At 40.2% G+C, this 14,747-nt stretch overlaps 4 protein-coding genes and 1 long non-coding RNA gene across 6 annotated transcripts; 2 read left to right on the top strand and 3 right to left on the bottom strand.

Annotated features, from left to right (window-relative positions):
* The first annotated feature begins 108 nt into the window (after window positions 1-108).
* On the top strand, window positions 109-806 carry LOC145702896 (uncharacterized). Its single transcript, XR_014134340.1, has 2 exons — window positions 109-225; window positions 611-806. It is a non-coding gene; the product is annotated as an uncharacterized LOC145702896 (long non-coding RNA).
* Window positions 807-982: 176 nt separating this feature from the next.
* LOC145702890 (uncharacterized) lies at window positions 983-4,354 on the top strand. The gene is made up of 5 exons (XM_081780185.1): window positions 983-1,931; window positions 1,976-2,087; window positions 2,876-3,134; window positions 3,786-4,109; window positions 4,153-4,354. Exons 1-5 carry the CDS (start codon window positions 1,128-1,130, stop codon window positions 4,184-4,186), a joined length of 1,533 nt encoding a protein of 510 aa, XP_081636311.1. The 5' UTR covers window positions 983-1,127; the 3' UTR covers window positions 4,187-4,354.
* Window positions 4,355-5,354: 1,000 nt separating this feature from the next.
* On the bottom strand, window positions 5,355-7,003 carry LOC145705428 (small conductance calcium-activated potassium channel protein 2-like). Of its 2 annotated transcripts, XM_081782906.1 has the most exons (7): window positions 6,871-7,003; window positions 6,207-6,348; window positions 6,026-6,136; window positions 5,851-5,978; window positions 5,739-5,808; window positions 5,613-5,699; window positions 5,362-5,568 (listed from the first exon to the last, which is right to left on the bottom strand). In XM_081782906.1, exons 1-7 carry the CDS (start codon window positions 6,966-6,968, stop codon window positions 5,452-5,454), a joined length of 753 nt encoding a protein of 250 aa, XP_081639032.1. In that variant the 5' UTR covers window positions 6,969-7,003; the 3' UTR covers window positions 5,362-5,451. The 2 variants fall into 2 exon arrangements, with proteins under 2 accessions (XP_081639031.1, XP_081639032.1); XM_081782905.1 differs by having other exon boundaries at window positions 5,355-5,568; window positions 5,739-5,978.
* Window positions 7,004-7,627: 624 nt separating this feature from the next.
* On the bottom strand, window positions 7,628-8,266 carry LOC145705433 (small conductance calcium-activated potassium channel protein 1-like). The gene is made up of 3 exons (XM_081782910.1): window positions 8,164-8,266; window positions 8,020-8,115; window positions 7,628-7,890 (listed from the first exon to the last, which is right to left on the bottom strand). Exons 1-3 carry the CDS (start codon window positions 8,224-8,226, stop codon window positions 7,714-7,716), a joined length of 336 nt encoding a protein of 111 aa, XP_081639036.1. The 5' UTR covers window positions 8,227-8,266; the 3' UTR covers window positions 7,628-7,713.
* Window positions 8,267-11,668: 3,402 nt separating this feature from the next.
* LOC145701713 (uncharacterized) lies at window positions 11,669-14,292 on the bottom strand. The gene is made up of 10 exons (XM_081778930.1): window positions 14,162-14,292; window positions 13,613-14,072; window positions 13,371-13,557; window positions 13,026-13,126; window positions 12,941-12,989; window positions 12,713-12,895; window positions 12,509-12,638; window positions 12,317-12,390; window positions 11,915-12,063; window positions 11,669-11,873 (listed from the first exon to the last, which is right to left on the bottom strand). The coding sequence occupies exons 1-10, from the start codon at window positions 14,290-14,292 to the stop codon at window positions 11,730-11,732; spliced, it is 1,608 nt and encodes a 535-aa protein (XP_081635056.1). The 3' UTR covers window positions 11,669-11,729.
* Between the last annotated feature and the right edge of the window lie 455 nt (window positions 14,293-14,747).

Genomic DNA, 14,747 nt, shown 5'->3' with positions numbered 1-14,747 from the left:
TTTTTACAAGGAATTCCGCTAATATCACTGATATTATATCAGCAAGGTTAACATTTTTATAATCTCTTCCTCATTTGCTTCAATAGTTATTTTTCTATCAATTTGATACTTTTAGATCATGGTTAAGCTCGAGGAATTGACTGACGAGCAGGTGAAATGTGAGATCGAAAAAATGGAATCAAAGTCCGACGAAGCCAGGCCGACAAGCCCGACGCCCTTCGAAAGGTAAACGCTTTATCTAGAATCGAATCGACCGAGAAAGATGATTAAAATAGGAGACTGCCTTAATCGTCGTTAAAACGTTGCATCGGCTGCCTTAATCGTCGTCGCTAAAACGTTGCATTGGGCTGCCTTAATCGTCGTCTTGGGAGAATCTGGAAAGTCTAGAAACACTCTGAAAGCGCTGGTTGGCGCGCGCCTACCTATCTTGAAATTGAAAAAGGCAAGATGAGTCAGACGACGATTAAGGCAGCCCATGCAACGTTTTAGCGACGACTAAAGCAGTCCGATGCAACGTTTTAACGACGATTAAGGCAGCCGATGCAACGTTTTAACGACGATTAAGGCAGTCACCTATTTTATTGAACTTTTCGCTGAATATTTTATTCAGTTGCTGTCTGACTGGCTTGAAGATGAAGGCGAAGATCCGGATGAATTTGAATTCGAAGTCGAAGCGGCTGAATCCGTCGCTGAGGTAGCCGACGAGACAGTCGAGGAAGCCGATGAGGCTGAGGACACTATCGTAGCTGAAGACGAGGCGGCAGCTGAAGACGAAGCGGTAGCTGAAGAAGCAACTGAACAAGAAGCCGTAACAGCTGAAGAGGAGCAAAAGAAACTACCGCTGCCGAAGAAGCCGAAGAAACCGCCGAAGCTGAAGAAACTATGGAAACGGAAGCTGCTCCAGTCGAAGAAGAAAAGCCAGCAGAGGAATTTGAAGAAATCCAAGAATCGGAAGTCGCAGAAGCCAATAAAGCCGCGGAAGAGCAAGCTGCCGATGTCACCCAGGAGGTCGCAGAAGAACCTGCACAGGAGCAAGAATCCGCAGAAGAAGCCGCTGCTGCTGAAGAAACAGGCGATGCTACACCCAAACGACCTGATCCAACAGAGGAGCCAGCAGACGAAGAAAAATGGAGACAGAAACAGCACCGGTGGAAGAGGAAGTAGAGCCGGAAGAAGATCAGCTTACTCTTGGAGTCGAGCACGATGATCTCTCCGAAGAGCAAGCGGAAGAGCCGAAAGCCGCCGAAGCTATTTCCAAGCCCGCTGAAGCTTCAGAAGCACCGGCAGAAGAAAAGAAAGAGGAGGAAACTCCTGTTGCCGAAAAGGCTGCGTCGCCGAAGAAAGCTACTCCAAAGAAAATGACCAAGGCGGAGAAACGCAAAGCCTGGCAGCAAAAGAAAAAGGAAGCGGCCGAAAAGAAGCGACAAGAACAGCTCGCCAAGAAAGCTGAAAACGGTGGAACTGCCCAGCCAGCTGCTGAAGCAAAGAACGGTATCTGGATCTGCGGCCTCCAGAAAAGCGTAAAAGCGATGACGATCAAGGAGTTCCTTGTCAAAAATGAAATCAAGGGTACTGTTCTAGCATTGAAGGTTGCTCTCCGCCGCGCAACCCAGGAAAGCTTTGCCTACATCGAGCTCAAGGACAAGCCCGACCACGAGCTTGCCCTCAAAGTTTTTTCCGAGACTACTGAGTTGGGAAAGATCACCGTCGAGCGCGTCGATGCCGATCCAACTTTAAAGAAGGCTTCTCCCACCAAGGCTGCACAGAAACGAACTGCAGATGCAGCGAACAACGCGGTCAATGGACTCATGCCTAAGCGACAGAAAGCTGACGATAGTGCTCCAGCCAAACCTTCGCCCGTCAAAAATCCGGCCAAGCCAATGCCCCAGAATACCGACGCTCAGATGGAGTCGAAGATTAAACAGACCAAGGTACTCCGCGTTGTGTCCAAGATCCGAAAACTTACTAACTTTAGAACGAAACTGACCAAAAGAAAAAGGCTGTGCTCGATGTCAAGACTCGACTGATCAAGGCCGAAAACGAGCTCAACAATGTCCGCAGTCAGCACAAGAATCGCACCCGCGAACGTAAGTTTTTCACTCCGTTTCTATTTCTCTATTGCTTTGCATGTAACTGATGCAGCGGTTTACAACAGATGTCAGCATGGAGCTTCTACTTCTAGGAGTTACTCTTTATTGCCCTACCCCGCCTTGAAAATTTTCGAGTTTTTATAGAGCTGAATGCCGGAAGAAGTTCTTGATAAACGTGGTTTACTGCATCCATATCAGTAAATTAGTGAATCAACAATCATCATAGAAAAATTACCTTCGCACTAAAAGCTCGGAAGGGATTAAAAAGGACAGAACCAAATTTAGCTTGTGTTTTACAATTGGTTTGGAGTCCAAACTTTGGACAGGAAAGAATAAAATTATGTTTCTTTGGCACCAATACTTTCTCAAATTTATCTAACTTTTTACACTCTGATTTGAAGGAATGCGGAAATTTAGCCTTTCAAATTCTCGGTATAAAGTTCGATTTACTCATAACTCGCTATAGAATATCTCAAATCGAGGACCTCGATTTACTTCGCGAGTTAATCTGGTGGTAAATAATTGCCTTAAGGGTGCTATTCAGTGCATAAATCAGAACCTGGGAGAGACTTCTCCTAAAATACCTTGATGCATTCTTTGAGAACCATTTACCACCTCTGAGACAGTCCTTCTTTTTAAATATGTGTACATCTCAGCAGGAATAAGTACAGACCTTTCTTAAAGTTCAAAACGATGTATCGTAGCTGAACCTAGAAGGTCCAATTCGGCGGGGTAGGGTTAAGAGTTGATGATAACGAGTTTGCTTTTATTCAAAAAATATTCAGTTAGAGACATGCAAGCGAGCACTACAAAATATAAAAATGACCTTCGGGCCATGGAGAAGGATTACAGATTCGAGAAGACTAACCAAGAAAAAATGATGCGTGAAAAACATGGTTTATCTCACGACATCAAGAAGCTCATCGACGATAACAAGCGTCTGGAGGCGGAGATTCACGCGCTTCAGTCCAACTTCGAATCTGAAAAGATCCGAAAGGAACGAAACGCGCTTCGCCTCGAACGAGAACGCTTTGAGCGAGAAAAGTACGACTTCCAAACGTCAGACTTTCTTGTCTTGACTTGACTTTCTTTCATTTATCAACACACATTTATCAACCGGTTGGGTCGGGCAATTGAAAACTTGCCGCTTTTTATTCACAAAAAAGTTCCTGGGCGAGTTCTTCTCTTACAGCAAAGAGAAATAATTTTCTTTCGAGCTTGAAGAAATCTTGGTAGCTTCTTCTTTGGAGACTTATTTATTCGAGTTTGTTCACCTGCCGAAGGCATTTGAATCGGTGACCGTCAAAAAGTGACTGGACTTTTCTAAATTTCAATATATGATATGAATCAATGGATCGAGTTTTACGGGGTATTTTATTGATAAAAAATCATAAAAATTTAACTTTTTCATATTTTCATTATATAATATATCCGGCTCATCTAATCCCGCTTATCCTGAGGGATAAATTTATTAAGATTAAAGAAATATTGAGGGATAATTTGCGAAACAAATACCTTTTTGCTAATGAAGAATTTTTGAGAAAGCCGAAAATTAAAAAGGCTTTTTGGATGGAAAAAATTTTAAAATGAACTCAATGATAAAATCATAGTAAAAAATTTCTGATTTTTTTTATTCGAGAAATTAATGGGTCGGCTATTTTCCCAATCAATTTCACTTGATCACAAATATTTTAGGAAGCAACTGGAGGCCGAGCGAACTCGCTACACTGCCCCGTCTTCTTCTTACAGCGGCGGCCCTCGAGGAGGAGTCGGTGGCACTACAGGCTACGGAGCATCCTCCGGATCTCAGTACCAACCACCTGGTCAGTCTCGTCCCGCTGCAGCTGCTCCCAGTGGCGTATCCTATGGAGGCCAGAATCGTCCAGCTCCACAGGGAGCGCGAGGCTACGGCGGCCAAAACATGAGTGGATCGTTCCAGCAGAACGTTGGTGGACCACGACGACAGCCTAACTTCGGCGGACCGCAGGGAAATGGAAACTGGCCCATGCCTAACCGAGGGTAAGTTGATTTCTCTACCAAATCATACTCAAGTAAATTCTAGTGCGATGCCCAACCGAAACAACCGCCAGTATTAAATAAAAAAAAGAAGAAAGAAAGTTTATAGAAAACTTGTATTTGTCTGCCAGGCTCAGCAAGAAGCCAATTTCACTTATACGTCTACTTGTAGGAAAATCTCATTTAGAAACCTTTTTTTTCCTGCGAAAATCCTTTAACGAACTTGAATAAAAACTTGTAAAACACAACCGTTTTCAACTTTTTGAACAGTTTTTTTGAATGTTCAAAGTATCCTTTTCTAATATTTTCATTCTAAGGCAAAATCCATTCCAACGCAATAACCGACAGTATCGAATTTGTTTGTGCTTGAGTATCCACCCCCATAAATCGCAAAGTACATCGGAGTTCCTTCAATATAGTCAGAAAGAGTTCTTGTGTGGACTTTACCTGGCTTTGAAACGAGAAAATGAGCACTGTCAGTTCCAGGGCAAATTTTCGAAGCTCCTTTTCCGAGTTCTTTTGCGACGCAATCATGGAACTGTTGACCAGTCTTTCCAGAGCAGTTGTTTTTCTGCACCTTGTTTTGGTTCTACATTTGTGTACTCTCCACAGCCGATAAGGCCGTAGTTGTCAATTTTACCCCACCTTCTTAGCATTTTTCACACTTATCTATTCTAATGCGTATTTAAGTTATATACGTCAGACTAGCGCGTTTTCGTTTTACCCACGACATGAGTTACTACGCTGGTTTTAGTCACAGTAACAGATAGATAGTTCTTTTTTGTTAGAGAGACTTCGAAGGTAGAACATGGTCATGTGAGAAATTTGATTTAAAAATACTCTTCAACCGCTATTGTTAAATTTCTCCATAAAGATCTTTTGCATTCTGAAGGCGAAGCCGAGCAAACAGAGAATAGATTTTGGGGAGAAAAGGGCATCATTCTTGTTGTTTCGCTTTCGTGCGTGGTTTTGGCAATGGCATTTTTAGCACTGTATTATCTTTGCTCTCCGTTGAAAGGTGAAAAATATGTCATTTTCTTCCTTGATTTCAATGTTTCAACTCGAAGAAAACGCGAGAAATGACGATCAGAACGACGAAAAAGCGGATCTCCAGATTCAAATCGATACTCAGTCAACAAAAATCACTGTTGTATGACTGCTGTATATTTGCTGTATTGGTGCCTCTGTCTCCGACATGAATAATAACTGTAATAAAGAGAATTCGTTTTGGATTGAAGGCATAAGTGGATCTTTATTCTGTACAGATAGCTATTTTTAATTGTGTGACAAAGTTTAAGGCACTTGAATAACTATATTTGCAAAATATAAAAAGTTGAGATCTTTGTCAGCTTGGTGAACTTTGGGATTGTATTTTTTCTGTTTGCTTCTCGGCGAGTTTGAGCGCCACCAAATCAGCGATTTTCGAAGGAAGACGGTCAAGATTTACCTGTAAGCTCTCCATCTAAAACCTCTGAGAAAGAGTGCCTTCAGTATATATTTAATCACCTTGCTTTCCATACGCTCTATCCTCTCTTCGACGATATCTGTCCGTTCGTGGAGATCATTGAGCAGATCAGACACTCGTAATTGCATCTAAATTCAATTCAAGATCATGCTTCGTTCAAATCTTACCTTGGCGAAATCCACAAGAGTGTTAGCCTGATCATTCAATTTTCTCTGCTCCATTTTGTACGTCCGCAGCCTTAATAAACCATTAGCCAAGGTTACCGTGAAATCATTATACTGATAGATAGCCTGTAGAAATTTTCGTTGATGTTTTCTGACTCGAGTTGTGTCGACTCTGTCCGAGAGCTTCGTATTTTTGTAAATTAGCCATGTTTCGCGGAGCACATTCGCAGCTGCATTTTTTACCTAAAAGTAAACAAATAAACGTTTTTTAATATAAACTAGTATTTTACCCGCTTTGTCAACTGCGTGTCCATCATAAAGTTGTGAACGTGTTTTTCCGCCTTCGTCAATTCTAGCTTTCGTGCCACCACCGCGACGACAAGGGCGGTACAAGCAGCTCCCTAAAAATCCAACATTTCATCGCCTTCTTCCTCGTTTTTGTCTGTCTAAGGAATTGCGCTAAGTACTCACCATGATGCCTGTCATCAGACAAACTCCCTTCCCGCAGTATGTGTTGGGAACCATGTCTCCGTATCCAATCGAAAGAAAGGTGATCGAAATTAGCCACATTGCAGAGAGAAAGTTTGAAATCGATTCGTGACTGTCGTGGTACCTTAAAAAATTCCAAATGGAAAGAATTCTGCCTGATTAGGCTTTTCTAGGGTCGTTCTCATTTCGCCTCATTGCATATCAAATTTCCATCATTTGTAGAAGAGGATTATAATTAATAAATCTTTATGAGAACGCATTGAATCTTTATCTGTTCTCTTTGTTAATAAATAAAGAGACATACATCCTGCTCATACATTTCTAAATAAATAAATTATATTGATGCATTGAAAAACCCAAAATCCAAATTCATCTCCATTTTACCGCTAATTATATTTTCAAAATTTAAAATATCAACAAGATTCAAATGTCGTGGCGGAGCCTAAAATTATTCAGCTAACACTTGTTCTATCAATACTTATAAGAAGAACGTCCTGCCTCAGTGGTAATGTCTGGTTGCTAATGACAAGGAGCTACTGTCACGTGGATGGGATATTACTGCTGGTAAAGGGAAAACTATTCATCCCACGGGCCCATAAAATCATCTAAGCAGCTGAATAGAATAAGCCCTCTGGGTGATGTTTACCTCTCACAGGCTCTAATTGTCCAAGCGGCTATGATCCACAGCGAAATAGAGAAAACTAATAAAACAGTCCCCGGACAAATCGTCATCAGCGTCTTCATTACTTTCACGGGGATAATCAATCAATTGTTTCTGTTTTTAAGAAGCATCTAATTAACGAGCGAAAAGGAGAATTAGAATGTCAGATGAAGGCTAAATTGAATTTCAATTTGCTCAATTTTGTTATCCCTTCCGAATCTGGTGTTGAAGTTGATCTTGTTTAGCGCACCGATGCTTCTGCTACTGGCGTCGGTGAAAAGTCTGGAATGTAGAAGCATCACTCGTGCTATCAGATACAGTCTTTCAAGGAGAATTGTCAAGTTGATGCAAAGCAAATTGCTTCAAAAACTAGCCTTGAAAAAGGCTGGATTGATATTTAAAATCAAAACTCATTTAATATCGTGATTTCGCCTCAGCAATTAATCTTTAATTTATTGCGAGCGAAAGTCACTCCACAATGGCAAATTCTTTCCTGAGAAACATCGGAATCGAAAGTAGAATATCAACATCAGCAGCGCGAGTTGCTTTATCCCGGGTCTTTATCATTTTTCAAATGTATAATTTGTTTTAATAAAATTATATTAAGGAACTTCATCGAGCCCTGAAAAATCGGTTTTGAAAAGAAGCAAATTATTTATTATCTGCAGCTCAGTTCCTCGGTATCGGCATTGTGCCAAATATTCAATGAAATGAGATGACCCTGTCCTCCCGTGACTGTCTTCTGTATCGTGCTCTGTAGATTCCACTTTGTCAAGATCAGCATGATTTATGAGTGCAATGTCAATCCTCTTTTGGATCAACTGAAGCTCACTTCACAAATTGAGCATTTATCAAAATAATACGATCTGAGATCTTTGGCTTGAATTTCCAGTTGCCAGGAATAGGATGAATTGCACAAATAAAAAGCTCCAGGGAAATGTAGCATATTCTTTCCCAACTCATTGCTATTCTCCAATCATCTGCACCATTGTCAATCATAAATAACTTAAAATTGCATCTGTGATTGGTTAAAGAAAAAATGATGACTTCTTATTGGCTAAAAGCGTTCACAGAATGTGGAAGAAGCCGGTAGAGTTCGAAATAGGGGCTGAAAGAAAATGAACTCCACTTTACCTGAATTTCACGAGCATGGTAAGCTATAATCAGCCCGAGCAGGATAATCGTTGATAATGAAATGAGGCACTTGAGGACGAAGCTGGGAGTATGGCTCTTATTTTTATCAATTAAAAAAACAAGGCTAGAACAGAAGTTAACAACCTTGTTGTAAACGGCGTCGGAGGAAAGCTCGGTCTCAATGACCATAATTACAATGCCGAACATGCCAAATATTAACGCATAATCAGACAGTCTTTTTCTTCGTTCGAACTTTCCAAGTGTCTTTAACACTCATTTTAACTGGCTTATGTTTGCAATTAGTGAAAGTTGTGGCCCGGGTGATTTGTGAGAAGGGGAAAGGAAACGTACCAACCTGTGCTCATGTCATTTCAGATTTGAGAGCAATAATTCTCAGGTGTGGAGTTTGGGAGTCTTAAATTTATTAGGTGTTACGGGCGTTAACGATATTATAGGCTCACAGGGGCATTTAATCTGTAAAGACACTTGCCAGAGTCCGCCGGTAACCCAGTCGATATCCAATGTTCGTATTCTTCTGTGGTTTAGGCTTGAAAAGATAGTCTATTACTCCAAGTGACATAAACTAATCAGCCCTTCCTTTGAAGAGAGGGAGAATGAAGGCTTATGATTTTCATTTTTCGTCTTTCGGCCGCGACCGACGACGACTTTCCCGGGCACTTCGGAGGTTCGCCCTTTCGCGGATCGATTTAAACCAAACGAGTCCGAAATAAGTCAGAGGTTTTGTATAAATAAAATGATATTGATCTAAGCTTTCATTCAGCAGTTGTCGAAAACGGTTATAATCTCGATTTTGTGAGTCAATACAAATTTAAAAATTAATGAAATCAATAAATGGAACGAATACAAAAAAGATAGACTGTTTACGCTCTTCTCGATGCATTTTTAGATTAGATACTGTTCATTTATGATTCTTATGTGAAAAAATCACTAAATTTCTAATTATGACAATAAAAATTATTTAAATAGTAATCAAGAATGTTCCAAAAACGCCAATTATCAATTGATGAAAACTGTAAATGAAAATCGGAAATGCAGAAAACAGAAAAATGACTGTATAAATACGAGTACTGGAGTCTCAAAGAATCGGTAGAAGACATGGCCGATGTTCAGATATAACCGCTTGTTATCAAGTATTCAACGTGACCTCTTCCTCAATCCAATAAAAATCTAAAACGTCCTTTCTTTCTGTCAATATCGACAACGCATATTCCTGTCAAAAATGTGCCCGATCCTTCTGAAGGGGGTCTGAGGGGCAGGTTCTCAGACTGGCCCGAGTCCTGCTTGACCGCAGAGCCGTTTCCCATTCCCGACGCACCATAAAACCACCTCAACGCGGGAATTCAAGTACTCGAGCCGCGGAAGCGCGTTTTCTCCGTTCTCTCCCGCCGAGAGGTTCTCTTCTATGTCTCCAAAAGAGCACGGAGCTGGGAATTTCTTCTTCAATCTCTGTTTAATTCGAGCAGCTGTTTGAAATATTTTTTTCGAGGGTAAAAAGTGTGAGACAAGGTGTGTTCACATGCGTCACAGCAGAATTAAAATTGAAGAAGAGAGAAAAGGCGCGCGAGAGTAAAAATTGGGCCCACAGGCTATTGCCCTGACTGTACAATAGGCAAGACCGGATCAAGTGCGACCTCTCGTCAACTCTGAAGGACATTTTCTTATGGGGTCCTTGTTTAAAAGGGCTTCTCCTATGCTTCTATTTTAGGTGCTCAATTTGTACATTAGATTTACGCATACTAGGTTAACTACTCAATAGAAGAATCACATCTTCTGAAAGTAAAATAAACCTAAAACTTCAAAAAGAAGTTCGCAAGTATAAAAGGCACTGTAAAAGTTCTGCCAAGAGGCTATCAACACCTCGATAAGTGATCACAAATGACCAACGAAGTTCTTTTATCAGTTAGTAAAAGGATTAAAACCCTTTTCAATTGACGCGAGTGCTATTTTATAACGTTCTTTACTGCCCAAACTTTGTCTACAGTGATTTTCTGATTGTCAAATTGATTTTAATCATGTTTGATCCCACACAAAGAATTTCGAAATCGACAAAAGTTCGAAAAAATAGTCTTCATTATTTATGAAACAGTGAATAATCCATCGCATATGGACAAAGCTATCGAATATGGATGAACTTTGTGTTGATGAGACTTGTTTATAAATAAACGACTGTCGTAAAGTTAATACAGTGCGAAAGGCGAAGGTCACTTCGACTTTCTACTCTGACTGATTTAATTTCCTAAAAACAGACAGAGTCTGAGAGGGAGGAGATTCTGTTTAATCCAATTCAGAATTCTAAATTATCGGGTGGACGTAGCCAAAAAGGATTTTGGTCTAATTTAAAAATTGTCACAATAATGCCTCATGAATGAATTTACATATTTATGCCGAGAAAGCTTCGCTAAAACGCGACTGGATCAACATGTGAAAACGCGGCTTATAATAGAAAACATCGTAAAAAGTAGCATCGACTTCAGTTGATTTTAGAGTGGGATGAATCGATCCGATCCTTGGTTGCTTCCAAACTTAACAAAGTGCTTCTTCTTGACTTTACCATTTTGAACCGGCGGGCTAGGCCTCGACAGCCGGCTTATCCAGACACTCTCAGACATTACTGGATCATTACTTCAGCCCTCATTATCTAAATATTTCATCGTTTTGGTTTTTTCAACTTTGCTAGGTTTATTTTTGATTTCCATTTTGCTGTCGCCTGTAATTACCTTTGAGCCTGTCTAAAAATTGATTGAATTGAATTTTAATATTTATGAAGCCAAGACAACTAATTCTCCTTTTTTGAAATCAGGTTGTGGCTCATTTAAAAAATGACTTTTGCAAGAAAAAAAAACTGTAGTCCACTACTGTCGGACAGAAATGTTTTCTCTGGCTACAGGAAATGGCTTTCTGTTGCCACTAAAATGTCTAAAGTTCGCGTTTTTTATTCATCATGGAACAACCCCTTTTCTCTTTGTTTTCTTACCGTTGCGAACTGATGAAGAGTTATTCGTGTTTCGTTTGCTCTTGACGCTCTTAGTTTTCAGTTTAGCCAAAGTTGTGGTTTTGCATGTCAGCCCATGCATGCCTGTTGGCCGCCGGAGTACCCCTGCTTACTGGTGTCGATTAATCTTTCACGACGTGGACTGAATACATTGCAACTTTAAGTGCTCCACTTTATCGCTGATTGCATCTTCGTTAAATGCAGTCGACTGAACTACAGTGGCTCGGTGAGAATTTATACAGCCATTTCAAACGGATAATGGAAACGAGATCGATCTGGGAACAAGTTTTAGCGAGATTAAATGAGTGTGCATAATACCGTATAATTTCCTTACTGCCGAAAATGTCTATTTATGTGAGTCCTTATTAAGCAACTAAGGGTGTCACTGTTACTCGGTTACCCAAAAAGTGTGCGTCAACCATATTTAATATCAAAAGAATCATCAAATATCAGAAAAAAAAGAAAGCTTAGATTTTATCTTATATTATGAGATTAAAGTGTGATGCAGATCCCTGACCTGGATCATATTATGTATCAAGCTGTATTAAATCCAGCATAATTAAATGATCATCTTTCTAAACAAATTCAGATAGATAAAGCTGCGAGAACGACAAGTCATGTTTATTCTTTTAACCTTTGTACAAAAATGTATATCAAAATGGGTAAAAAAGTAAATGCAAAAGTATTAATCGATAGTTTAGTAAAAGGGACGAATTTCTTCGGTGAAATCTTCATAAGAAAGCGTCCACATTTTTGTTTCTTTTGCTTCCAGCTTTTTCCGCCTCTGCCATTCTTCGTAAGCACGGCGACCGTTTTGGATTTTTTCGTCTTTTTGGATCATCTAGCACTTTTTTAGGACGAATATAAAAGTTTAAAAGTTACCTGAGTTTGGGTTAATTCTCTTTCTAGCGCTTGTTGCTCTTGTTTTTGCTTCTTGATTTGTTTTTGTTTTTTCTTCTCCCATTCTGTTTTCATTTTCGCGGACTGAATTCTCTTCTCCATTTTTGCCTCTTCGAGTTCTCGTTGTTTTTCTAAAAAGGCATGTCAATATTGGAATTTGTATATTTTTTCAAAAGATCATATTGAATTCATATCTTTTTAATGAAACAAAGTCTCGGTGGTTAAAAAATTTAAGCGAAATTCGTTACATTTATTGAAGCGAAAAGACGTTCAATGCATTATAAATTCAAATACACTAGTTCTAGTAGTACTTTTCGCTGTAAGAACACGACTGCATCCCGTCACAAGAACATGTTCCAGCAATGTTAACAAGAAAAAACTTACCTTGTTCAATTTCACGCTGTTTTCGAACCTTTTCCTGATATTCTTTTTCCTTTCTGATTTCAGCAAAGAGAGTCCTTGATAGTCCCCTGGATTACGAAAGATTATTATTGAACGGACAATTCTAGGTCTACCACTTGAATGGCTTATCGCCTTAATCTTTTATGCTCTAATCTTTCTTGAGCAAAGTGAAACCATTCCTTGCGCTCTCGATATTGCTTTACGAGCTTCTCGTTAGCTTTTTTCTCCTCTTCTGCTTCCCTTTTTTCTTCCGCTTCTTTTCGTTTCTTCTCTCTTTCCTTTCGAGCCTTTTCGTTGAGGTATTCTTCCTAGAGCAAAGTTCAACAAAGACTTCAGCGAGTAGTTTTCAAAAATCTCGTTAAAAATGAGTTGAACCACGTTCCTTATTCTTGAGCCAGCCTTCCGCAGCTGGACCCATTGTTTTTGCGGCTTGAACAGTTTTTGGCTTAGGTTTATTCTTTTTTGCCTGTTCTTCTTTCTCCTCTTTTGCTTTCTTCTTCCGTCGTTCTTCTTCTTTCTGACGTGTCTCTTCTTTTTTCTTGAGCCAAGCGAGATAAGCCACTGAAAGATTATTTCACCACTAATTTCAAGGTGGGATAGACTTACTTTTTCGCTGACCACGGGCACCATTCAGCTCCTCGTTTAGCCCGTTTTCCTAAAATTTTGATGAAATACTTGTAAGCGGCTGTACCTTAAATTTTTGCAAATCCTCCAAAGCTCTGGTTGATCCAAGTCCGGTGTAATTTTCAGGAAGTTTTGCGGCGCCTTCCGCAGAGCCATTTCTTCTACTCTCTTATCTTGGCTTATTTTGGAAGCGGTGTTATTTGAGGGCTTATTTTGCAAGCAATAGGGTATCAAATGAGGCAGGGTAGCTTGGAAGATAACGGTATAGCGGTAGCCAAAACTATTTAGAATTGTATGAGTGTCAGAGCCTGAGACAACGTGGAGAAAAAGGGCTTTAAGTACAAGGACTTCAAGTGGCTCAGCTGCTCCTCTAAACACTTTCTTTAAGAAAAAGCAAGGGATCAAATCTAGCCTATTCCTATGAGTTTCTGCATCCGTCGCCCAAATGCACTATCGGGTCTCTTTTTCTTTGTTACTGTGGCTTCGGTGTTTTCGTTTTCGATCGCCGTGGCGAAGATTTCTTTCAAAGCTTCTTTCTTTTCCTCGGCGATCGGAATCGGATTTTCAGATTCTTGGACGGGATCAGGGATTGAAGAGGTCTAAATAAGCTCCGAAAAAAGTTCGAAGAGAAATTAAAAAAAAACTGAGACTCACCTTGACATCTTGGCTCTTTTCTTCTTTGGTTTCAGGAGCTTCTGATGAAGCACGTGATCTTGGCGCTGGGACGGGAAATCCATCCGATGTCGATTTTTTGAGGGATGATCTTCTTGAGCTGTCTTCGTTTCCTGCTTCCGGATTAGACAACACATTGCTTCTGGCAGAAATGAGAGGTGGACTTGAGCTTTTGCTCTTTCTAGGCGATTGGGATTTGGATGATTTTGGAGATTTCGGCTCTTCAGCGATTTCCGCAATCGTTTCATCCTTTCTCGGCGTTTTCTTGAGAAACGGGTTCGAAGCGGCGAGTAACTCATCGATGGAATCATCGACTTTGGCCGATTTGTTCGTTTCGACTGTTTTGGAGAAGGGCTTAGAAGTTGCTTGCAGATCATCGACTGAGCTATCGTCATTATCTGGAATCGATTTCGCCGATCGAGAAGATTTTAGAGATTTTGGGCTTTCGTCGCGTTAGCAAAAAAAAATAATTTTAAAGAAAAATACGATAATTCCCTTTTAGAGAAATTGAAAATCATTCTAACATGATGCCTGTCGATCTTTGGTTGAATGGTATCTTCCGACTTCTCCGAAGTAGCAAAAGAGTCGTCAGAGTAATCATCTGCGATCGACTCGGTCCCGGAGGCTGAGCCCGAATCAGTGTCCAGATTTGCGACCTTCATCGTCTTAGTTGTCGACAAGGCCGTTTTTGGATTCTCTTTTTTCAGAAAATCAAGATAATCATCATCCGAGTCTTTTTTTAGTTTTAGTCAATCAGTCCTGAACTCCTATCTTGACATTTGTGGCATTATTTCTTGATAATAAAACTCCCCTGAGTCTAGCAGTCCCATCTTCACTTTCCTCTGCCCAACTGCTGCCGATAACTCGCTCAAAAGACTTCTCTGACCCGGAGTTGGAGTATCTCCAGTATTAAACATTGATTTTGCACGAGTTCTTGCTGACGATGAATATTTGAATTTGTAAAATTACTCAGCGACGTTCGAAATTTTTGTTCAAAAAAAGAAAGATCAAGGGAGTTGTCTCCAGGACAACGCAGCGCAGAATTCGCGCTGGAAGTTATTTTGGCTTTTGAAATAATCGATATTTTGGCCTGGGAAAAATATTTCATTGGCGAGTC

The sequence above is a fragment of the Oikopleura dioica genome, chromosome PAR (genome assembly GCF_907165135.1).
Source record: "Oikopleura dioica chromosome PAR, OKI2018_I68_1.0, whole genome shotgun sequence".
NCBI lineage: Eukaryota > Metazoa > Chordata > Appendicularia > Copelata > Oikopleuridae > Oikopleura > Oikopleura dioica.
Note: the sequence above shows the minus strand (reverse complement) of the source record. Positions and strands in the feature narration are given on the sequence as shown.

What these genes read in the sequence shown, in the direction of transcription:
- LOC145701713 (XM_081778930.1), bottom strand. Translation starts at nt 14,292, where the DNA reads ATGAAGGTCGCAAATCTGGACACTGATTCGGGCTCAGCCTCCGGGACC. An exon ending in ATTCAACCAAAGATCGACAG is followed by an intron (nt 14,073 to 14,161) that starts GCATCATGTTAG and finishes ACGCGACGAAAG; the next exon opens with CCCAAAATCTCTAAAATCTT. An exon ending in GAGAATTAACCCAAACTCAG is followed by an intron (nt 11,874 to 11,914) that starts GTAACTTTTAAA and finishes AAAAAGTGCTAG; the next exon opens with ATGATCCAAAAAGACGAAAA.
- LOC145705433 (XM_081782910.1), bottom strand. Translation starts at nt 8,226, where the DNA reads ATGTTCGGCATTGTAATTATGGTCATTGAGACCGAGCTTTCCTCCGAC. An exon ending in CCGACGCCGTTTACAACAAG is followed by an intron (nt 8,116 to 8,163) that starts GTTGTTAACTTC and finishes GATAAAAATAAG; the next exon opens with AGCCATACTCCCAGCTTCGT. An exon ending in ACCATGCTCGTGAAATTCAG is followed by an intron (nt 7,891 to 8,019) that starts GTAAAGTGGAGT and finishes TGCAATTTTAAG; the next exon opens with TTATTTATGATTGACAATGG.
- LOC145702890 (XM_081780185.1), top strand. Translation starts at nt 1,128, where the DNA reads ATGGAGACAGAAACAGCACCGGTGGAAGAGGAAGTAGAGCCGGAAGAA. An exon ending in CAAGAATCGCACCCGCGAAC is followed by an intron (nt 2,088 to 2,875) that starts GTAAGTTTTTCA and finishes AAAAATATTCAG; the next exon opens with TTAGAGACATGCAAGCGAGC. An exon ending in GAACGCTTTGAGCGAGAAAA is followed by an intron (nt 3,135 to 3,785) that starts GTACGACTTCCA and finishes CAAATATTTTAG; the next exon opens with GAAGCAACTGGAGGCCGAGC.
- LOC145705428 (XM_081782905.1), bottom strand. Translation starts at nt 6,968, where the DNA reads ATGAAGACGCTGATGACGATTTGTCCGGGGACTGTTTTATTAGTTTTC. An exon ending in ACACGCAGTTGACAAAGCGG is followed by an intron (nt 5,979 to 6,025) that starts GTAAAATACTAG and finishes GTTTACTTTTAG; the next exon opens with GTAAAAAATGCAGCTGCGAA. An exon ending in CTCTTGTGGATTTCGCCAAG is followed by an intron (nt 5,700 to 5,738) that starts GTAAGATTTGAA and finishes AATTGAATTTAG; the next exon opens with ATGCAATTACGAGTGTCTGA.